Genomic DNA, 24,759 nt, shown 5'->3' on the forward strand with positions numbered 1-24,759 from the left:
AGTCACACTGGCGGCATCTCCGGACCGGTCCGAGTGCAGTCACCGGAAAACCCGCTCTATAAATGTGGCGGGCTCCAGCTTCAAGTCAGGGAGTGAAGAATCTGCTTGATTTTGTTGATCAAGTGTAGCCTCAAGTCACAGCGAAGAATCGACAGCGGAATCAACGCTGACAGTCATGGAGTTGAAGCTTTTCCCCCTGATCTGCGGCATCTTCCTGCTGGCTCCACAGTGTGGCATGGCGCTGCAAGGTAAAAGGTTCAAAATAGTACAGTGCGCAGAAGTAGAAGTTGAGTTTTTTTCTTTAATGCTTTTAAAATAGCAATGATAAGAAAATGTGTAACGTTACTGGTGGGGGGGGGGGGGGGGGGGAAATGTGATGTGCTCTTGCGGGACAGAAGCCAGAACCCAACGTGACAAGTTTGGAAGGTAAGCACCTGAATCTTAGCGGAGCAGTCAAGCTTATCACAGACCCCTGTGTTAACAGCAAATACCTGCAGTTCGGGGGCTGGAATTTAACATCAGCTCTGCTGGTGAAGTACCAGAAATGAAAAATGGACAAAAGTGTTAAATGGACAAAAGTGTTGAGTATTCTTTAGTGCTTATTAATTATAACTTAACAAACTGGTGAGACTCTACTTCTGCTTCATAGAACAAGATGAGCTCATCAGTGGTGTGTCACTCAGGACTGTTAGAATTACTGTGAAGTTTAGCACCAGCGCAGTTCTGTAATTTTCATCCAATATGTGGAGATGCCGGCGATGGACTGGGGTGGACAAATGTAAGGAGTCGTACAACATCAGGTTACAATCCCACACTCACCTGATGAAGGAGGAAGCCTCCGAAAGCTTGTGATTTTAAATAAAGCTGTTGGACTATAACCTGGTGTTGTAAGACTCCTTACATTTCATCCAATAGATTGACTCAGGATATTGGGAGAATGTTACAGGATGAAGACAGTCAATTAACAATGTCCCTACTTGAGTTCTAAACTCTGCCTCAAAAATTGCCAAAGGTTTTTAAGGCACAGTTTGGACTAACAGTTTGGAATATTTCTGTTTGGAATGAGTGGGTTCACACTTGGAGAAGATTTCCTGTTTGCTATTTGTAGCTTCCTTTATCCTAGGTAAAGTTTTCACTGCTTTTCCCTACATGCCTCTTGGAATGATTACCCCCATATCTTTTTTTCTCTGTTTTTCACGCTGGAAATACTTTGTTCCACAATGGGTATTAAGTTTCCTGTATTGGAGAGACTCTTCCCAGTGTAAATGCAGCTTTAAACAGTCAGAAATAAGAAGGTATGTGTATTACTGCTAGTTTTAGCACCTAGGATAGTGTTAGTATGCTGATGTGATGAAACTTAGATTAAAAGCATGACATTGAATTGATGGCATTACTATTCTGATGTCTGAAGGACTTTTAGTTACAATTCTCTGCAAGGCAGAAATTCCAGATGACCTGTTTTGGATATTAGTTGCTTGACACCAGCATCTGTGGCCATCATACAGGTTCTAACTCACACTTCCCCATGTTGGCTTTGGATGTGACTCAGGATAGAAGTCTGTCAACTCTATTCTGTACTTGGTATTTTGTATTGGACTGGAACAGTATTGCATTCGTCTGGAACAAATCTAAAGGATGAATAATACAATTATATTAAAATTAATTTTGTTATATTAAAATGTTTAACTATTATGTACCCCTTTACCAACAATTTGATTACACAACAGAAGTAATGCTCATAATATTTCATTTTGAAGTGTAAACATTTCTAAGTCTCCTAACTGTAGAGTTAGTTAATGTATTTTATGCGGTCATCCCTGTAAGTATTTCAGTCCCTGTGGAAATAAAGGGAAGGGCCAGTTTAGTACCCCAACCCACAATATATGAGGCAATGGGTGGAGTACTTATCTGATACTTCCTATCCTCAAAAGGTTTGCTTTGACTGTCCAGAGCAATCTACAGTGGAGGTGATGATGTCATTTTACTGTTCAGTCTACTGACCACTGTCATGTTCACTTTTCAGGCAAAATCACTTTTCAGGTACGTCACCATTATGAACCTCTAGGGTTTTAACAATACACTAAAAGTGAGAATTATTGGCAGTCCACCATTTTGAATATTAATTTTCACAGTATATTGTGGTACTAATGTTATTAGCACTATTTCTGTCCCACTTGAAGTATTTGCATTGAAGTGGAGCACATCTTTCAGTCATTTCACCTTTTCTAGCTGCTGTGAGGCAAGTACCAGTAAAATTACTCTGTCAGACTGCTTCCATAAGCTCATTTGTATTGGAGCAGTGGCAGCAATGAGAAATGGGTTGAAACAGAGAGAACTGATGGTAACTTATTTGTATTCTGCAATTTCATGTTGTGCTATATTTAAAAAAAGAACAAGCAATGGTTTATAATTTTATTTAGTGGTAAAATGCAGGAATTTATTGGACATTGTTTAACACATTTGCTTTGCTAATGCTGTACCTGGCTAGATAAGTCTAAAGAGCAATGTGCTGAACTATGCCTTAAGATTGTTGAGTCATGATGTGCACTGGATTATGAAAGATTGTATCAGTGCCAGGTACTGCACTGTAATCTACAGAATGTAACTGTACCACCTGATCTCCATTTTCTTTTGTAGTTGTCAGTGTAGTTAACATAGTTAGAGCTGCTTTGGTACAGTTCTGTACTGGGATTTTGGTGCTGCATCAAAAACACAAATGAGGCACAACTAGCTCAGTATAACAGGATTGCATAGATTCTGAAGTGAATGAGGAATTCATAACAAATCACTTACTTCATTAACGTTTGTTTGCTTTTAAAACACACACACTGAGGAATAAAGGGTCACTTAAGTCACCAAAAAGAACATCAGATGCCCTGTTAAAGAAAGAAAGACTTGCATTATATAGCGCCTTTCACGACCTCCGGACATCCCAGTGCCCTTTTCAGCCAATTAAGTACTATTGAAGTGTAGTCACTGTTGTGATGTGGCAGCCAATTTGCCCACAAAACAGCAATGACCAGATAACCTGTTTTAGAATATTGGTTGAGGGATAAATATCGGCCAGGACTCCGGGGAGAACTCCCCTGCTTTTCTTTGAAATAGTGCTATGGGATCTTTTATGGCCATCTGAGAAAGCAGACGGGGCCTCGGTTTAATGTTTCATCTGAAAGATGGCACCTCCGACAAGACAGCGCTCCCTCAGTACTGCACTGAAGGGTCAGCCTAGATTTTGTGCTTAGGTCTCTGGAGTGGAACTTTAACCTACAACCTTCTGACTCAGCGGCGAGAGTGCTGCCACCAAGCCACAGCTGACACCTGTTTACACTAGAGCTACAAGTTCATGTTTCTTTCATTTTTGCAGCTCAAATGATCCAGTGTTCCCAGTATGTAGCTATTTTGTTATGGTCGCTCAGAATTAAAAATTACAAATGCTTAACTTTAAAAGCTGAGTAGGGCTACAGAGCAGATTTGTGTCTGGGTTGCATAAATGGCAGATGCAATCTCCTGCCATTTTCTGGCAATTAAAAAATCAGAAGATGTTTCTGGCAGGTAATGTAATACATTTTGCTGAGATATGAACTCAATCCACCAGGCCTGACTATAAACCTCAGGGTGATCTCATTCACATTAGAATATGACCTTTGTGGGCCATAGTGCTCTTATTAAGTTAGAAATGTTCTTCATTTATGCTGTTAGTGTTGAAAGTACAAAAATCTGCTGAATCCCAAGCATGGGAAGTCTATTCACAAATTTATCCAGGCTTTTGTTACCTCCAGGCTCCACTTCTATAATGCTTTCCTCACCGCCCTCTCACGCTCCACTCTATATAAATACCGACTCACCCAAAACTCTGACACCCACAACCTGCTCTGCACTGATACCTGCTCACCTATCACCTCTGCCTTTGTCAATCTCCACTGGCTCCCCGTCCCACAGCGAATTGAATTCAAAATCCTCATCCCCATGTCGAAATGCCTCCATGGCCTAGCATTGCAGCCTCCGTCAACCCTATGTTGCAGCCCGCACCCGTCAATCTTTTGACACAAGCCTCCTGTGCAACCCCCCACACTCTACCATTGGTAGCAGAGCCTTCAATAGTTGCAGCCCTACTCTCTAGAACTTTCTCCAGAAATCCCTTCTTGTTGCTACCTCTCTCTCCATCTTCAAAAACCTCCTGAAAACGTATCTCGTTGACCATGCCATCTCCCCTAACTTCTACTAGTCATTACCTGTTTGTTCACTGTTAAATGTCTTTGGAAATTCACTACATTAAAGATGCTATATAAATGCAAGGCATTGACATCATTTGCCCAAGGTGATGATCAGGTGGAAGAATAATTTTGGGTAGGTTACTATGTAGTACCTGAAGTTGATATAATCTTTCATAAACCAGTACACATCATGACAGCACAATGTCATGATGTACATTAGAGCTACTAAACATATGTGACTATCAATTATACCTACCTACTTACCAATTGTATGGATCAACTCCTCGAGTATAAACAGTACACCAACTGAAATGTCCAATGTGTGTGTGGTCAAGTCTTACTGGTCAGAATAGCTGCACTGCGTTTCATTCAAATAGAGTACCACTGTGTATGTGTAGACGTGTACACAATGCAACATATGTGCCTGATATGCCTAGTGGTGCTTCCAATTTTGGAGGAAACTGGAGCATCTAATTGTATGTAGCTGTGATAATCTGACTGGTGTGCCTGAAACAACATTATTTAATGCGTCTCACTCATTCCAGCTGGTTAGGTAAAAAAGAACATACAGATCAATAGAGTATTGTTATCCTTCATAGTGTTTAATCTTTCTCTAATAATTTGTTTAACACTTATCCAATCAGAGCAAATGTGCAGCAAAGTCCCTTTGGACTCTGCCATGTTTACAGGAAAGCTCCTATTTGGCTATGTCTCTGCTTTCTGAAGATTTCTTGGATACTCTGCTCTGTGTCTGTACAGTAGTTTAAGAGGATTATATTGATGTTCATTAAACTTACTCCAAGTTAGAGGGTGTTTTAATAATGCATCATTATTTTATTTATCAAACACTGTAGAACTGGAAATGTGAGTTGTTGCTTAAAGCCTTATGACTAGAGAAACCATTCTATTCGCCATCAGTGTTTTGTGATTGTGGTAAACCATTATAGAGCATTTGTCTTTGATATGCCCTAATACCTTTTAAGGCAGATCTTTTTAATACACACTCCCCTACACACTTCAGCACCAAAGCTATTTTCATATCATGCTCCAGTTATTTTGTCACAACAGGTTGCCTAACTATTTAGTTTAACCTAGCAATGTTTTTCCACCTTGTCTCTCAATTCTAGGACCATATTTGTGTTGAGGTTGCATGGAAGTCAGAACTTCCTTCAGTTGAACATTGGAAAGACTAAAGCCATCTTATTTAGCTTCTACAACTCTTGCTACAGGCTCCATCCTTCTCCTAGCTACTAGTTCAGCCTAAACCAGACAGCGCGTAACCTTGCACAAAAAGTAATCAAAAAGGCTAATAGAATGTTGGTCTTTATTTCTTGGTTGGAATTCAAAAGTGAGGAAGTGATGCGTTAGTTGTACAGGTCAGATCCCATCTGGAGCACTGCATTCAATTTTGGGCACCGAACCTCAGGAAAAATATATTGGCCTTGGAAGGTGTGCAGTGCAGATTCACTAGAATTATACCTGGACATAAAGGGTTAAAATATGAAGGAAGGTTTCATAAACTTGGCTTGTATTTCCTTGAGTTTAGAAGGTTGAGGGGTGATCTAATCAAAGTGTTTAAAATGATAAAGGGATTCTGTAGGGTAGAAACGGTGAAACTATCTCCTCTGGTGGGGGAATATTGAACAAGAGGGCATAATCTTAAAATTGGAGCCAGGCCACTTAGGAGTAAAATTGTGAAGCACTTTTTTCACATAAAGGGTAGTGGAAATCTGGAACTTGCTCTCCAAAAGGCTGTGTTGGGTCAATTAAATTTTCAAGACTGAGATTGATAGATTTTTGTTGGGTAATGTTATCAAGAGATATGGAACGAAGGAGGGTAAATGGAGTTGAGATACAGATCAGCCATGATCTAACCGAATGGCAAAATTGGCTCAAGGAGATGAACGGCCTATTCCTAGAACTATGTCTTGTTCGACCTAGAGCTAACTTCAAACCCCATATCATCCTTCCCCAAGAGCACTTGCTTCCACCTCCACAACCTGTGTCTGCCCTTACCTCAAGCCCTCTGCTTCTGAAACCCTTAGCCACACTTTTGTTATCTCTAGACTTCACCCTAATCATCAGCTTCCCATGTTCTACCCATCACAAATTCCAACTTGTCCAGAGCACTGCTGCCTGCAATCTGTTTTTCACTAAGTCCTTTTCATCCATCACCTCTATCCTAGCTGACTTCCAATGTATTGAATTAATTTGAAAATCCTTGCCCTCTTTTACAAATCCCTTCATGGCCTAGCCTCCCCCTACCTCTGCAGCCTCCCCCTACCTCTGCAACCTCCTCTAGCCTTGCAACATAGTCCACCCCCTTCAATTCCCTGACTTTAGCCCTTGCAATCCCCTTTACCCTTTTCAGTCTGTCATCAGTGGCAAAGTCTTCAGCTGCCTCTAGCCTACTCTTTGGAACTCTCTCCCTCAACCTCTCTGCCTTGCTTCCTCTCTCCCGACCATTAAAGGCCTCCTCAAAATGTACCTTATCGAATATGCTTTTGGTCATTTCTCTTAACTCTTTCACTACTGCTTGGCATCCATTTTACCTCAGAACGTTTTCTATATTAAAGGCACTGTACAAATGCAAGTAGTTGTTGTTGCTTATGGCCTTAATTATTTCGACTCTAAAGTATGCCATCTACTTTTGTAGGTCTTCATTAATTTTTTAAAAACAAAAACTATAGGCCCTTGAAATTATGCTGTGAAATTGTAGGTTAACATGGTTGTCCAAAAATATTTAAAACAAATGAATCAACTAAAATAGCAGAAAAGCAATTTCAAACTAGCATTAGAACCTATTATCCTACAGCTTAATTTCAAGATGTAGATATTTAACAGAGACTCTTACCATTGCATATTTATGTTTAGAGTATTTTAATTGTAGGTGATATTTTCCATCACCACAGTTTATTGCCTATTTTCTCCCCTTTTCTTCTCTTCTGAAAACATTGATTACTGCTGGGCTATGGTTTCACATGTGTCGGTTGCCCTTCAGTACCTCACCTGAGTAGTCATTTTTCATATGTGACCCTAGACAGTTAGTGTTGATGAGCCATTCAACCATAGGGGAGAGCGGCATTACAACCAAATTCAATCCAATCATGACCCAAAGTCCACACACACGCACTATCCACCAGGAGTCACTGGTGGTGATCAGAAGTGGGAACCCTGGCTGATTTTCTTCTTCCCAGTTCAGTGTGCTGAGGCAGTTATGGTACTCTTGACGTTACACTGGATAAGGTCAGCCGCCATGTTTTTAATTCTACATTCTGGAGGTACTTTTGCTAGTCAGTAATGGTTTTGATTTAATTTGCTTCTTGTTTCTAGGCACCAAGACTTCTGTTTACTAACTCAGTTATCATGCAGTTTCACAGAAGTCACATGCAACAACTTGTATTTTTCTAGACAACCGAGAAATCTGCTTACTGTTACCGAAAAGAGGACCTTGTAGAGCCTTGTTCCCTCGCTTTTATTACAACAGATACACACAGACGTGTGAGCCGTTTCAATATGGTGGCTGCAAGGGTAATCTAAATAACTTTGAAACTCTGAAATTATGCTCATCGCATTGCCAAGGAATTAAAAGTAAGTTTCTATTCAAGCACTTTTTCCTGTTTAGGTAATGTGCAGCTTTGCCAACAGGGCATGTTCACTGGGGAAAAGAAATGTGACAGGAAGGGTGAGAGTTCCTGCTTAATGGAACAGTTTTAAATAGAGTTTGAATAGCCGACAAACTGAACTGTGCAACTAATGCTAGCAAACTACCAATTATGTGATCAAAAAGACAAAACAAAAGATAATTTTACATTTATTCTTGTGCTAAGTGGATTTCTGTTAATATTTAGATCTTTCCTGTTTAAAAAAAGTAACTGCAAAATATTTTGCCAGATCATTCTATATAAAAATTTATAATTAGTGATACTGCTTTAAGGTGTTTTTTAAAAACTTATTTTAGATTATTTTGTTCTGCATTAACATTTCCAAGAATGACTCCAAATTTTGAAAAATCCCTTCCTCTCATTGTGGCCTTATTCTCAATGGGAGCCCTTATTCCAACTCTACCTTTATTTGTGTTGCCTAGATACTATTTTGGTTTAATGTGCTTTCACAGGGCCATTTATGAAAGAAAATGGTAGTCTTTTTTTGCAGCAGATTTATTTCTTGCTCTCCTGAAGGCATTGATTCATGCCCAAATGGCCATTCGTCATATGTGAATCTAGTCGTGGATGTCAGCCAGCTTTTCAATTCCAGAAGGCTTCACAATGAGTCTGATCTTGTCTTTACTTGATATCTTCAAACACACACTTTCCAACAGTAGTCGCTGGATAACAATCAGGAATGGGAACCCTGGCATTCTTTCTTTCCGATGCTCGAGGCCTATGTCGAAACTTAACACTATACCAATGCACTAACACACTCAGACCAGTATCACAAAGGGAAAAGTTTTACTTTAATTGACTTGTATACAAGGGAAGCTGTACTCTGAACAATGGTCAGAACAACCTCTTCACTGAACAAAGGAAACAGTTCACATTTATACAGTTTAATTAGCAATGTCCACCTGTCATAGAATATGGGCGTACATGTACATTCTTTATTTGTTCAGGTAGTTGGTCAATCAAGTAGTGAGCCTGCCCCCTCTGGACGTCCATAGCTCATTCCTGCTTTGGCACGTAGGCCCCGTAGGCCCGAGCACATTATCCTCCCTACATTCTAAAGCTGGTTATCAGTAGGGCTGAAGTCAGTCTCAAGGCCACATGGCCTCTCAAGAAACTGTATTCTCATTATATTTTATAGTCAGCAATACCCTTATCTGCTCGGGGGGGTGCAGACAGTACTAAGCACCTGCACAGCCAACTTAATTATCAACATACCAAGGCTTAAACATAATTACACAATTGTGTCTTTCTGTGTGTGTGTGTGCTGTAGCTACCCCATTATGGGAGCCAAGGAGTTAACATTGATCAAATATCCATCATGCATTTCTTCTTTACTATGGTCAAGTAACTTTTCATGCATTTCTACATTAACATGGTCAAGTATCTCTTTATGCATTTCTACACCTGACACTGAAGCCGATTGTAGCACCCCTATTTCCACCCCAGCTGAGATTGACTAATTCAGCACTGACCAAAGATTGAATTTGGGGCCTTCCTAGTTTGTATGGCTTGGTTTCACACAGGGCTGTGAATTTACCAACAGAGCCACCAAGGTGTTCAAGTCAGTGCTTTAATAAAATATAGTATGAGAAAGATAATTTCCTTTAGGCCTAATCAAAGAGAAAAATTAAGATAGATCTTGGTTAACCTTATTGAGAGAGAAAGTGAGCTTGGGCTCTGTTATAAAGAGGCACAGCCTATAAGTAAAAATTGGGCGGTATAAAAATCACATGCATTTTAGATAGTCAGAATGCCTTGTGATTGGACCCCAGATTATGTGCAAGGCAACATTTTATTTTACCAGTTAAGTTTCAGTTAACTAAAAGTATTCCTAGAATAAATTTATGAAGATTGTAAGAAGACTACTTGCTGAGTTCCACAATGTAATCAGTAAGATTTATCCCTGTATTTTGTGGATGAAAGCTCGTCCGGTAATGGTGCGAACTATCCTTTTCACTAACTTAAGTGCACAAGGTGGGACAAACCAGAGTTGGAATGGTAAGTGATTAAGGTATTTATTGCACTGTTCAGGCTGATTTTATACTATTCCTGAAATTATTCAATAGTGATAAATCAAGAAGGTGGAAACTGCTTATGTAGTAATTCTTCATATCTTGGATCTCATTAAAATGAGCCCAACATGCTATATATGCTGACACTCACAGTCAAGACTGTAGCCCTGATTTTAACGTGAGGCCTGGGCCATTTTAACTCCTGGGCCTTATTTAAATGTACCAAGCCCAAACTCCACCTGAACCCGGCGTCAATGATGCCAGGCTGGTGGGCGGAAGTCGAGCGAGGCACAAGGCCATGGCTGGGAACCCGTGGTAATTGTCCCCAGCAGTCAGGGCAGTGGTGGTGGGGGAAGTAGGTGACCGTGGGCAGGGGAGGGAAGTCCGGGTCCCTGGGTCTTCTTGTGAAACCTGGAGGAGCATTCCTGGTCCACAAAGAAACACTTCAAAAATAAATTTAGCTTACCTTTTCAGCACTTTTCTGGTCCTGCTGCTCCATGCCAGCCGATGCTCCCAGTGACCGGCACCAGGTACCCGAACAAGTCTGTCAGCAGCTAAAATATAGTTGGGATCTGAAGGACGTCATCAAAGCCAAACTTTTGCATTTCAACGAGGCCCTTGCTTGACTGGTGCAAGGCCAGAATACGGCTGTTAAAATGGCATGCAGAGTGAGGGCAGAGAAGATCGGGTGAGTAAGTCACTGCAGGTATTTTAACCCCTCCGCAAGCCCTGTTCTCATTGGTGAGGGGGGGGGGGGTTAAATCGAGGATTTTATTCCTGTAAGTATCTGATCAGTTAAGTGAGAATCTGCGTTCTTTACATTCTTATTTGTCTCATGTGAGAAGCTGGCTTTGATCCAGGTTTAGAAAAAAGTTCAGATATGGAATACATTCACAATGGCTAAGTGTCTGGAAAGAGGAAATGTCCAACCTACATGTGTTGTAATAACTTCATCTGTGGGATTAGCTGATGTATGTTGGACATAACTGTTACACTGGCTTTTTTGAACTAGTTGTTATGAAATTAATAGCAATCACAAATGGGTAACTTTTCTTTAAGCTACATTTTAAATATATTTTTCAATCTGGCAGTGATATTGCCTGTGATTTATTATGGATGGGAAACCATGTAAACTGATGTGTTGCATAATGCATTTAACAAAGTCCCTTTTTTAATTGCAGAGGTTCCCAAAACATGCAGGTTGGAGGCAGATACAGGACCATGCCGTGCTTCCTTTACCAGATATTTCTATAACTTTACAACAGGACAGTGTGAGAGATTTTCGTATGGTGGCTGCTATGGAAATGACAATAACTTCAGGAATATGTTTTCTTGCCATCAGAAGTGTGAACAAGTTTCACGTAAGTTTTAAAATATATATTTTTATTTATTTTAAGCCATTTTAAATGGAATAAATATATTTAATGGTTTTCATTGCGTAAAGATAGATGGTTTCAAAGCTATGGTTTCTTTACAGTTACGCCCTCATTCTGTACCAAGCCCAAAGACAAAGGAAGTTGTACAGCAGATATCCTACGGTTTTACTATAGTCAAGAGACCTCCTCTTGTGAGACATTTAGTTACTCCGGCTGTGGCGGAAATGACAACAATTTTGTTTCTCTTAGAGTTTGCCAAAAGATTTGTCAACCACGTAAGTAGTGTAATCCCTAAAATACATACTGGCTGCAGAATTTTCCAGCAATCCACTGCAAATTATTTCACAATAAATATGCAACATCAACATTGCATTGTTAACCCTGTGGTGTGACCAGAATTACACTTCAGTAACAGAGCACACTGGTGGTCAGTGTCTGGACTCATACCTAGCTGTGATACTCTCCTTCCCCCCTTTCTTTTACAGAGTGAGAACTAACTTTGCTCTTTGCTCACGGATGCTTTTTCCTGATGCTCTTTCCATCCTTATGCATGCACACTTATACTTACAACTATACAGAGAACTTACACACAATAACACTTAATCTAAGAGTTTTAATTGCTAATCTAATAAATTTCAATCTTTACTAACTATTAGTGTCAAAACACCATTTTCTCGAACCTAGAATCTCATTTGTCATTAACCAATCTGAATGACATATCATAGTATTTTTACAGCACAGAAGGAGGCCATTCGGCCCATCGTGCCTGTGCCAGCTCTTTGAAAGAGCTATCCAATTACTCCCCTGCTCTTTCCCCATACCCCTGTACATTTTTTTCTTTGAAGTATTTATCCAATTCCCTTTTGAAAGTTATTATTGAATCTGCTTCCACCACCCTTTCAGGCAGTGCATTCCAGATCATTACAACTCTGCGTTTAAAAAAAAAGGACTTGATTTTCGCACCCGCAATCGGGTGCGTTCGTGGCAGGGAGGTTGCAAAAATTGGGGATTCCCGGGGTGGGTCCGGAGCCCGGCTCCAACCCGCCCACTTCCGGGTTCCCGCAAGTGGGACTCCCGCCAGTGCCACTTAAAGTACTTAAACAGGTACTTCAGGTCGTTTACAGACCTGATTGACCTGATATTTTAGGAGGGATGGGATTTTGAAATTAACTGAGACTGTTTCCCGTACTGGGGGAAACACTCCCAGTTCAAATGGACGTGTTGCAGCCATCAGCCTGTGGCAGCTGCAAAGGCTCATTTGACAGGTTGTGGGGGAGATCCTCACTCATTGCAGGAGGCCACTCTGTTACCTTGGACAAAGTTTGGCCTCCACCACCCTCCCCCTAACAGTAACATTCACAAACTTGCACACTTACCCCGGTGTCCAGACACATTTATCTACCTTGCGGACCCCCTCAAATGTACATCTTCCAGATGGGGGCCGCCGTAGCTGCAGTCATGACCTCCTCGGAGGGCGAACAGCATCACCAGCCTCGCCGTCCATCTCTGACACGTGGAGCTCCACAACACAGTGCTGTGACACATCCATCTGCACAGCAGGAGGGAGGGCAACCGCAGAGAGAGATGCGTCGCAGAGGGCACTACCCTCACCACAGGGTCCACAGACCGAGGCTCAGCTTCCTGGAGCTCTCTGAGGAGCAGTGCACACGGAGGCTCAGAGTCACTCGACATGTAGTCGTGGACATCTGCAGCCTCCTTCATGCCGAGCTGCTCCCGGCTGGCCCGAGCACCATCTTCTTACCTGTCGCTGTTAAAGTCACCACTGCCCTCAACAACTTCTCCTCCGCATCCTTCCAGGGTGCCACCGGGGACATCGCCGATGTCTCTCAGTCGTCTGCACAAAAGAGCCCTGCAAATACACCTACACCCACTCTGCAGTGACACAATGGGTGGCATCAAGTGTGCGTGTTCATGGTGAACCCCGTGAAAGGGACCTATTCCACAAGCCAGTAAAGAATGGGCAAGACGTGGCAGTAGTGGTGATAATAATAATATTTATTGTGCCTGTGAAAGAAAACAAATATAAATAAAAAACGTGACAAATCGTCAAGACACCCTTGTGCATTCCCTTTGTGTTCACAAAACCTTCGCCTTGCGTTTCCGGGAACCCCTACATAGTGCTACCCCTGTGGCTTCAGCAGAGGTAGTGGCAGGTTGCTCTTGTTCATGCCCTGACCGATGAGATGCTTTGGGCCGACGCCCTCTGGGTTTGGGTACCTGTGAGGGCCGCTCCAAAGACTGCTCCACCTACACCTGTGCAGGGGTAGACTCAGCCACCTGGAGAGGGGGCAGCATTGCGGGTACTGGTTGAGAGGGGGGCAACGGGTGAGATGTGGGAGCGCTTTGAGTGGAGTCCCCACTTCCATGTGCCCTTTCACCATCATCCCTCTCGTGGCCCAGGCCCACATCATTCCTTCCACCCTGCCGGACGGTAGTTTGGAGGACTTGTGTGAGGCCTTGGAAGGCCACTTGTAAAGTATCTGTCAGCCTGTTCAAGGCGGCAGAATGTTGCTCACCCTGAATCCGAACGGCCGTTGCCAGGGCCTCGGAGATACCCTCCTGTACCTGTGCCACCATTCCCCTCATGCAGGAGTTGGACTCCTCCATCCTCTGCACGATTGTGAAGAGTGCGCGTGGCACCTGTTCCAGTGCCTCGGCAATGTGCTGCTGCCCCTCGACTCTCCTTTTCACGGCTGGCCTCCAGGGTTCAGCATCTGGGTCCAGCTGAGCAGAGCCTGGAGAAGAGTGCTCCCACTGACGCGGACTCTCCATGGCTGCCCCTGCCACCAGGGTCTGCTTGTGCTCACATGTGCGTGGTGACTCACCATGTGCAAGCCCAACTAAGTGAGGACGGGAACCCACTGAGGTGTGTGTATCTGCGCTGGTGGATGCATGGCTCAGATGTGACGATGGACCCTCAGAGGCTGGCAGGACCTCTGAGGAATCGTCCTCCACGATCACGGCGCTCGCAATTGGCCCTGCAAGAGAACAGAAAGCAATATTAGGCATGTGGACAGATGTTGAGGTGCTGCAGCTGCCAAGTGATGCTAAGGTCATTCGCTATCATGAGTGCTGAGTGTTAGCTTTCTGTCACCGGCTGCTTTTGCAATCCCAGCCTCGGCATCCGCCACGGACAAGCACTCCATCGTGCGGCTGATGTCCAATGCCTGCTGCTCTGTGTCTGTTAGTGCCACCTGGTGTGGCGGGCCCCCTCCGTCCGTGCCCTCTCCCGAGCATTCTGGCATCTCTTCTCCTATCAAGGCAAAACACAGAGGCGTGATTGAGTAATGGTTGCATGGTGAGCCGCTCATGCATTGGTGTGGGTTGGGTTGAGTGTGAGGGAGATGCATGGGAGGGTGCATGTGAGACATAGCCATGAGATTGTATGAGGATTGGGTTGCCTGGTAGAGTTCGAATGGGGACAGGGGCGGTGAGTACGTGCAGGCAAGGTGAGGATGATAGTTGAGTGGATGTGAGGAGTGATGCGAGAGCGTCATGGTGGCAGTGCAGAAGGAGTTGTGTGGTGGTGGAGGTGATGTGGAAGACGGAGTGTGGGAGAATGCGTAAGTATACTCACTTTGGTTGACCTGTTTATGTCATTAATTCTCTTCCTGCACTGGACCCAGGTTCGTGGCACATTGCCGCTGCTGGTGACCTCCTCGGCCACCTCCAGCCAGGCCTTCTTCATGGTGGAGGGAGGGCACTTCCTCCCATCACACGGGAAAAGGATTTCCCTCCTCCTTCTCACCCCATCCAGCAGCACCTGGAGTGAGGAGTCTGAAGATCTTGGGGCAGCCTTCCCCCAGGCCTGCTCCATGGTTTAGCATTGGTTGTTTGCTGCAGGAGGAGCATTGGTGGCCTGCCCCTTTAAATAGGGCTCCTCCAGCTGACAGACCTTGCTGCGCATGCGCAGTCCTCCCACCGCGCAGCTTACCAGCGGGAAACCCGGAAGGACAGGTAAGTGGCTCCAATTAGCCTGCGATTCCGTGCGGAGCACACTGATTTCACTGGGCGCGTTACCCACACGCCCAGTCGACCCCCCCCGCTGAGAACCCGCCGCCCTGCTAATATCGAGCCCAATGTTTCCTCATGTCGCCTTTGATTCTTTTGCCAGTCATCTTAAATCTCTGTCCTCTGGTTATAGACCCTTCTGCCACTGGAAACAGTTTCTCCCTATTTACTCTATCTCGGCTCTAAGGAGAACAACCCCAGCTTCTCCAGTCTCTCCACATAACTGAAGTCCCTCATCCCTGGTACCATTCTAGTGAAGCTCTTCTGCACCACTTCCAAGGCCTTGACATCCCTCCTCAAGTGTGGTGCCCAGAATTGAACACAATATGACAGCTGAGGCCTAACCAGCATTTTATAAAGGTTTAGCATAACTTCCTTGCTTTTGTACTCTAAGCCTCTATTAACAAAGCCCAGGATCCCACATGCTTTTCCAACAGCCTTCTCAACTTGTCCTGCCAGCTTCAAAGATTTGTGTATGTGCACTCCCAGGTCTCTCTGTTCCTGCATCCCCATTAAAATTGTACCATTTTGTTTACATTGCCTCTCCTCATGCTTACTACCAAAATGTATCACTTCACACATCTCTGCATTAAATTTCATCTGCCATGTGTCTGCCCATTTTACCAGTCTGTGTATGTCCTCCTGAAGTCTGTTACTGTCCTCCACATTTTATTACATTCCCGAGTTTTGTGTCATCTGCGAACTTTAAAATTATACCCAAGTCCAGTTAATTAATATATATTAAAAAGAGCAGTGGTCCTAATACTGACTCCAGGGAACACCACTGTATACTTCACTCCAGTCTGATAAACAACCGTTCACCACTACTCTCTACTTTCTGTCTCTTAGCCAATTTTGTATCCACCCTGCCACTGTCCCTTTAATCCCCATGGGCTTTAATTTTGCTTACAAGTCTATTATGTGATATTTTATCAAATGCCTTTTGAAAGTCCATATACACAACACCAACTCTCTACTCTCATCAACCGTCTCCATTACTTCATCAAAGAACTCCATCAAGTTAGTCAAACACGATTTTCCTTTAACAAATCCGTGCTGACTTTCATTTATTAGCCCATATTTTTCAAAGTAATTTTTTCCCAGATTATTGTCTCAAAAAGTTTCCCTACCATCGACGTTAGGCTGACTGGCCTGTAGTTGCCAGGTTTATCCCTCTCCCATTTTTTGAGCAGGGGTGTAACATTTGCAATCCTCCAGTCCTCTGGCACCACCCCCAAATCTAAGGAGGATTGGAAGATTGTGGCCAGAGCCTCTGCAATATCCTTTACTTTCCTCAGTAACCTAGGATGCATCCCATCTGGACTGGGTGACTTTTCTACTTTGAGTACTGCCAACCTTTTAAGTTCCTTCTCTTTATCTATTGTTATCCTGTCCAATATCGCTGCCACCTTCCCCTTTACTGCTACATTCACAGCATCCTCTTCTCTAGTGAAGACCGATGCGAAGTATTCATTTAGTATCTCAGCCATGCCCTCTGCCTCCACAAGGAGATCTCCTTTTTTGCCCCTAATTGGACCCACCCTTCCTTTGACTACCTTTTTACTATTTATATGTTTCTAAAAGACTTTTGCGTTCCCTTTTATGTTAGCTGCTAATCTATTTTCATACTCTCTCTTTGCCCCTCATTCATTTTTTTTGATCTCCTCTGTACTTTCTGTATTTAGCTGGCTTCTCTAGTATATTATGAACCTTACACTTGTCATAACCCTTTTTCTGTTTCATTTTAATTTCTATATCTTTAAACATCCAGGGAACTACTACATGATTTCATTCCTATAGATACAGTTACCTTAAACATCCATGTTAAGGAATTATGATGGCCTCATGCTAAACTGTGGGGGGAGAAAACAGATGTCACATAGCAGTTACACCCCCATAACTTTTCAGTTTTTTTAACAAAGAAACTACACAAATTTAAATAAAAGTTACATTTATAGCTCTCTAACAAGATATCTCTGAGCTGTGGCCTTGACAGCTTGGGCTTACCAGTTTTTATAAAGATTGCTTTGCTTCGCATAAGCATTCATGATTCTTTTTTGTAATAGCTTTTTGGTTTCCCAGAGTTCAGTTTGATGGCTGAAACTCCTTTTTGAGGACACATTTAAAGGGCATCTTTAGGGTATTTTCACTACACTACTCCCCCTCAAAGACAAGAAATGATATATCCTTCTTTGCAAGGAGTGTAAATAAATTATGGAATCTCTGGTACCTGTATCACCATCATCAATCATACTCACAATACATGAATATAATGGAGTAAATATAAAATAAAACATTCAATTCGAATAAGTGATACAATCCATCTCCTTTTACGTTGGGAATATATAGGCTGAATATAATCAAGTCACTTCTGACCTATAATTAGAAGTATATTAATAAAAGCACACAGAATGTACAGTATCAAATTTCTAATCAAAGGTTATATCAATGTGGATCAAAATCCTGTGCAGAGAATGGTCATCTTCTAACACTGCTTCCAACCTGCCAGTGGGGCAAAAGCCGGAGCTTGTTCTTTTGAAACCCATTCTTTGTTCCACATTATTCCCAATGCTATGGTAAGCAGAATGCCCAGTAAATAGTCACCAAGAGGGGTCCCGGTATAACATTTCTTCAATAACTGCAAGGTGAAGTTAGTCAGTGACGTCCAATTCCTGCTTATTAACCAGATATAGTGTAAGGTGGCATATGGATTAGGTAGTGCTATTCCTCTTCATGTCAATAGTGAAAAAATGGAGGTAGTTTCTCTGTTGAGTTTACCCTTTATTAAACCTGAGTATGTTTACCATAACAAGATGGTTCTCAACATAGGCATGTGGCATAACAACACCTTTGCAAGGGTAGAAACCCCACCAATTATTACTTACCAGGATCAACATCCTGGAGAATATCTGTTTACTCGCACCATCTGTTGGATATAATCCTGATGCCATCATTGCATTTCCTGTGACAAGTTCTCAGTATCCTTTCCAGGTATTGGTCTGAGGGTCGAGCGTAATGTAGTTTCATTTAGACACTACCTGGGATTTAGTAATCAGCACACCCGATATTTCCTGCAACATGACTGTAGATGGAGGACTGGGCATCACAGTTGTCGACTCACTCGGTAACTTTGGTAGGTTGGAAATAAGCAGTACTGCTAGCATGTCAAGCTGCTCCACTGGTAACAGAGACAGCATGATTAAGCTGCCTTCTTGATTACGTAGTTTGTCTCTTCTAACACCAGACTCACTTCTGGCTCATAAAGGTTTTAACTGATTAATATGCACCCACTTCTACCACCTTTTCCTGTCATAAGTATTTCTCGTTCATAAACCAGTGATGACAACTAACAACTAACTCAGTAAGGTCCTTCCCAGATTGGTAAGAACTTCTTAACTGCCTTGTTTTGTCGACTGTACTTAAAGTAACACAACTTGGAGGTGATTTTTGTCTTCAGGTATAAGTCAGTTCTAATTTGCTTTGCATTGCTTTAAGACCCCTTGGAATCTCCAATACTAATAGCACTCAATTTTCTTGTTTAACCTCATTTGTGTAATTATTTACAACTTCAGGTGCAAGCTCAGGTGTGTCATAGGATAACACTACTTGTAGGAGAGGAAAATTCTGTGCATCAACATTTATATAGTGCCTTTAACAGAAAAATAACCCAAGGTGCTTCACAGAGGCAGATGGAAAAAAAAATGAATGCCAACCCAAAGAAGGAAATATTTGCAACAGTGATCAAAGAGATAGGTTTTAACAAGGCCATTAAAGGAGGAGGGGGAGTTGCGAAGGCGCAGAGGTTCAGGGAGGGAATTCCAGAGCATGGGACCTAGGTGGCTAAGGCACAGCTGCCAATGATGCGACAAAAGGTGGGGGAATGCACGAGGCCAGCCAGGAATGAAACATAACATAGAAACATAGAAAATAGGAGCAAGAGTAGGCATTCGGCACATTGGGGCTGCTCCGCCATTCAAAATGATCATGGCTGATCGTCTAACTCAGTACCCTGTTCCCGCTTTTTCCCCATATCCCCTGATCCCTTTAGCATTAAGAAATATATCTACTTCTTGAATACATCTAATGACTTGACCTCCACTGCCTTCTGTGGTAGAGAATTCCACAAGTTCACCACCCTTTGAGTGAAGAAATTTCTCCTCATCTCGGTTCTAAATGGCATACCCCGTATCCTGAGACTGTGACCCCTGGTTCTGGACTCCCAGCCATCGGGAACATCCTCCCTGCATCTAGTCTGTCCAGTCCTGCTAGAATTTTATATGTTTATATGAGATCATCTCTCAATCTTCTAAACTCTAGTGAATATAGAATGGAGAGCTGGTGGGGTGGGGGGGGGGGCAGTGTGGTTCTGGTTGGTGGAGGTTACAGAGATGGGGAGGGATGAGACCATGAAGGGCTTTAAACAGAAGGATGAGAATTTTAAATTTGAGGTGTTGGAGTACTGAAGCTAATGTAGGTAATTGGAGGTGAGAGGTCATGTGATGAAACCTCCCAGTGTACGTCCAGCCAGAGTTGGCCTGATTAATACCAGAGGCAATTTAACATCCTAGTCTTTTCCACTAGAGTATATATATTTTTTAAGAAGGCTGATTACTGAGTGATTAGTGCACACTATTTGTCCAGAGAATTGATGATGGTATGCAACATGAAGCTTTTGTTTTACCTTTAGGGTATCTCAAATCTTCTGTATCAACTCTGATGTAAAATGAGAACTCCTATCAGATTCTATGCGCAAGGACAGCACCCATCTCCTGAATATATGATTAATCAGCAGGATGACAGCAAGCTTTGCAGTATCTATAGATGCAGGCAAACATTCTCCCCATTTGGTAAAAAGGACCATGACCACGAGAATATACTTATTTCCGTGTGCAGATTTGGTCACAGGTTTAACCCAGTCCATCTGGATGTCTGACCAAAGGGGTCCTTTAACAAACAGTTGGCTGGTTAAAATTTACAACCTACCAGACACCGTTGAAAGTGAGTCTCCATGTCTGGGAACATGTGGGGCCAATAGGCAGTTTGTTTTGATGTTTGATAAGTATCTTTGGCCCCTCCATATGCTCTGCTCATGGTGGGAATACTGTAATATTACTCCCCCATGGCGCTAGGGAACCACTTATTTACTCAGCCCCCTTCCTTTGGGGCATAAACCAAGAAGTGGTTTTGTATCTGGAACCTGTCTATTATTTGTTATATTATTTGTAAATCCCGATTGACTTCTAGATCCTCTGCAGTAATAGGGCATAACTCAGGATCTTGAGTATAGAGGTATATTTTACCTACAGTTTTGTCCCCTTTCTGCATTTCAACTAATTTGCTATCAGGTGCATCTTGATATAAGAAAACAATAGCTTTCTGAGATGTATCTTGGTTTTCCCTCTGCCAAGTTGTTACCTTCTATGTTCAGCCTCAACTCTCATTTGATTCCTCTTAAAGCACCCATTTTAGCTAGGTTTTTAGTGTCATCATTCCCTTCTTTGTCTAACCTGAGCAACTTTGAGTGACTGTTAACATTTCTCCAATAATCCTTCATTTACTTCTCCCTGACTAACCTGTCCACTTCCAGTGTTAGTTCTGGATTCTTAATCACTTTCCCTTCTGCTGTTTTCATCTCCCTGATTTTCCAATAGGACAAGAGTTCTATAACCAAAAGCAAAATAATGCGGAAGCTGGCAATCTGAAATAAAAACAGAAAATGCTGGAAAAGCTCAGCAGGTCAGGCAGCATCTGTGGAGAAAGAAACAGAGTTAATGTTTCAGGTCGAAGACCTATCGTCACAACTCTGCTCATCAAGAGTTCTACAAAGCTATTACACACGTAGTGAGATGGCTGTACATACCACCAGCTCTTTGAGTCCTTTTTGAGTTGCAGCTTGGATCACCATCAGACTCCTGGCGCTATCTGCTGGACTGTGGGGACCCAATTGATATTCCACAGACGTATATAGACAATCATTATTCCATTTTCTCTAACTCCAGCACAGAGCTTTCCTTCATGGTGATATGTGCAGCCATCTACACATACCTTTGGTAATCCTGCCCATTCTTCTTCCTTTTAGCCATACTATCGGTTCTCTTCATTTGGCATAGTAGCTCCGATCTCTACTATTTTTTTTCCCTATGGTCTACTAGCATACAATCATGTGCTTTGGCTAAGTCTTGCACAGTGGCCTTCCTTTCCTCCTTAGTGTATCAAACATCGAGCAGAAATCCCAGCAGTAGCAGAGTCCATGCAACAGTTCTATTACTGGAAACTTCACCCTCATGAACCTTTCTACTGTTTAAGAAATCGCAGCACGGTTATGGGTCAACAGGATGATTTTCTGTCCGTGGACATAATTTCAGAATGTTTAATGGCCCAGAAAACAGTAAACTGCATCTTCTTAGACTCCTGAGTAATTTTGCTCCACTTCACTTAAGGTGTTGCTAGCATAAGCAATAACCCAATAGTTTTTGTAGCATTTTTGGTATAATACTAGGCTGATATTCTTTGCTATACAACATGTCTTAACATAGGTTTAGACATGAACCTTGAGAGATTAGGCAGTTTCAGTGCACTCCTCTATGAAAGTAATAATTGCACAAACCCAGAATACTCCTCAGTTCTTTCATGTTGGTAGGTACCTCTAAATTCTGTATAGCCTGAACATGGTTGTGCTGTGGCAGAAATCCACCCCGCCCAATGACGTACCTTATGTACTTCACCTGGGTACAACACCACTGTTCTTCCATCATGACTATCTTCACCACAACACACCTTAGTTGACCCAGTATTTCCTTAAATTCTGCAAGCTGATCAGATCAGATCTGGCTATCTATCAGAATGCCATCAACACAGGTTAAGTAGAAACTAACTGATCATTGTGATTGCTGTGATAAACTAAGCATTCTTGCATGTTTTTTTTTCTTTTTCACTGCGCACTGAAACTCTCCGGCCTGACTATGGCTTTCTGAAGGCTTCAGACAGACACCCTAATTTGAACCAGCCAGGCTGAGAAAAATTTTATGGGAAATGGTTGGAACCAAACAAATTGAAATAACTGTTTAATTAAATAAAAACTGCCAATCAAACATCTATTTAAACAAATCCCACAAGATGTTTGTATTTGAATTGAATGGCTTGGTTCTTTCCTTCAATACCTGGTTGAAATAAAATGACTGAAATCTGTAACATTTACATCAAAATAAGCTAGGACATGTTTTTCTGTGAGTGAAGCTGTTTTTTTTAAACTCCTTATGTGCCAGGCAGAATTTTAAAAAGTAAATTGCATGTTAAATATTAGACAAAAAACACTTCATTTTTGTCACAAGATTGTTAAATATAATGGTTATATAGAGCACTGCAATATATATTTTTTTATTGACATTTCTTTTCTTTTTCAGCAGGTAACAGAAAAGCAATGAAAAATAAGGAAGCTCCTGCTGCACCATCATATAAGATAATTAGAACAAATCAAAGAAGAAAGCAGTTTTTAAAAAATCCAAAGATGATAAATTAAACGTTTACCATTCTTAGCAAGAAGTTCCAGGTCTAGAGTTCCTACAATTTTTTTTCACTTAAAAACCTAGACTGAAACCAACTTTTTCTCCACATTTTTTGAATGTGAAAAGAGGGGATACAATCTATATCTAAGCCTCCCAAAATATTCCTAGAGTAGAGATCCTTTCAGATTATGCTTTTGTTACATTTACATATAGGTATCATTCATTTTGCTTAAGAAAATGTTGTAGAAAGGGCAGAAAATTAAAGAAAGTTCTTGAATTATATCGTCTGAGGAAGGATTTGATGGACCAAATGATCGTTTCTTACTCCACTCTATTATTCTAGTGGAAGCGGTTAGATAAGTGTAAAATTTGCATACATTTAAAAATGGAGATATTTAAGATGTGAAGTGTATATGCTAAGTTTTTGCTGCAAAATGTGTGCATCTTTTTCTTCTTAAATGATCTTTTATTTGGAACAGAGAATCTCCCTCATAGCCCCATTTCTTGTCTTCTCTTCAGTGACTTATTTCAGTTCATATAAATGTAAAACTCATGATTTATTTATTCCTCTCATAATTATGTCTTAAATTCAAAAACACCAGTAATTTGATTCCTTTGACAGATGTTATTGTAGCTGAATGGTGCTAACCTCTACGTTGGGCTATTTGTGACTGCCAGTGACAGAGCCAGGACATGGAGGTTAGCACCATTTGTGAGCAGAATATACAAGGGGAACTTTTTCAAAATGAAAATCTTTGCAAAACAATTGATGTTTTTTGGTAGGTAAATTACATTGTTGCTTTAAATGGTTAGACTCCTATAAAATCCTATAATTCCTTAATGACTACTGATACATTTTTAAATGCCTTTATTATTAAATAAATGCATATAGAATACATTAAATGAAGAAATACAGAGTGTAGAGTTTATTCCTACGAATGGCACAGATGCATTTAAGGGGAAGCTAGATAAGTACATGAAAGAGAAAGGAATAGAGGGATGTGCTGATAGGGTTAGATGAAGTAGGGTGGGAAGAGGCTCGTGTGGAGCATAAACACCAGCATAGACCAGTTGGACCGAATGGCCTGTTTCTATGCTGCAAATTCTATGTATTAAGGGAAATCTGATAAGTAATGCATAAATTCCAAAGATTTTGCCCTGGTAGAATAAATTCTATATTGCAACACGCTGTTGTGAACTGTATTTATAAAACACATTTCTACTTTATGTACTGAAACCTTAAAAAAATTAAATGTTAAATGAATTGCAAATAAAGTAATGTGTGAATGTATGTATTTATGTCTACAGGTTATATGAATGCATTTCTGAACCTCTATGTAGACCTTTTATAACCCTACATTACAATTTTGGCTTTTGGAGAAGTGTTTGTGATCATTGGTTTCACAGTAGCTCCAAAGAGTGGACCTTGTTTCCTATAATCTGGAAGCTGTATTTTTATTGATTATCTGCCCTTCACAGAGTTGCATGACCAGAGGGACGTGTGGGTTGTACATGTGTACAGTTCTAATTTTCCAGACTAAGACAACTAATATGTTTATTTCTAGCTAAGTACAAATGCGAAACATAATGGTTCAGCAAATATTAATAGCACAATATAGACATAAATACATAAATATTTAACTAAAGAAAATTTTGCATTAGGTAAATTGCTGTATGGTAATAAATATTTTCTGCAATTATCTTGTTTTTGTGTCCTCATGAGTGTATCGCTATTTGCACAAAAAAATTGAAAGTCACTGATGTAAGTGGAACTCAACAGGATTCACACAATACAATCAGCAGGAAAATAACCTTTGCATCTGCACAGCTTCAGACACTTGTAACAATTTCCAATCAATCACTCAATCCATCATTGAAACAAACCTCTTTGAACTTGCGGTGAGAAGATATTGCCTTTCACTAACAAGGAAACTAAGCAATTTAAAGCATGCAAC

General features: G+C 41.6%; 1 protein-coding gene across 3 annotated transcripts; it reads left to right on the plus strand.

The window, feature by feature from the left end:
* tfpi2 (tissue factor pathway inhibitor 2) lies at positions 1 to 24,508 on the plus strand. 3 transcript variants are annotated; one of them, XM_068004474.1, is made up of 6 exons: positions 1 to 248; positions 7,626 to 7,805; positions 11,073 to 11,252; positions 11,369 to 11,542; positions 18,291 to 18,432; positions 22,703 to 22,730. In XM_068004474.1, exons 1-5 carry the CDS (start codon positions 176 to 178, stop codon positions 18,425 to 18,427), a joined length of 744 nt encoding a protein of 247 aa, XP_067860575.1. In that variant the 5' UTR covers positions 1 to 175; the 3' UTR covers positions 18,428 to 18,432; positions 22,703 to 22,730. The 3 variants fall into 3 exon arrangements, with proteins under 3 accessions (XP_067860575.1, XP_067860589.1, XP_067860582.1); XM_068004488.1 differs by lacking the exon at positions 18,291 to 18,432 and having other exon boundaries at positions 7 to 248; positions 22,706 to 24,508; XM_068004481.1 differs by lacking the exon at positions 18,291 to 18,432 and having other exon boundaries at positions 10 to 248; positions 22,703 to 24,508.
* The last annotated feature ends 251 nt before the right edge of the window (positions 24,509 to 24,759 follow it).

This window comes from Heptranchias perlo, chromosome 2 (assembly GCF_035084215.1).
Source record: "Heptranchias perlo isolate sHepPer1 chromosome 2, sHepPer1.hap1, whole genome shotgun sequence".
NCBI classification, from domain to species: Eukaryota; Metazoa; Chordata; class Chondrichthyes; order Hexanchiformes; family Hexanchidae; genus Heptranchias; species Heptranchias perlo.

What these genes read in the sequence shown, in the direction of transcription:
- tfpi2 (XM_068004474.1), top strand. Translation starts at nt 176, where the DNA reads ATGGAGTTGAAGCTTTTCCCCCTGATCTGCGGCATCTTCCTGCTGGCT. An exon ending in GCATTGCCAAGGAATTAAAA is followed by an intron (nt 7,806 to 11,072) that starts GTAAGTTTCTAT and finishes TTTTAATTGCAG; the next exon opens with AGGTTCCCAAAACATGCAGG. An exon ending in CCAAAAGATTTGTCAACCAC is followed by an intron (nt 11,543 to 18,290) that starts GTAAGTAGTGTA and finishes TATCCTTTCCAG; the next exon opens with GTATTGGTCTGAGGGTCGAG.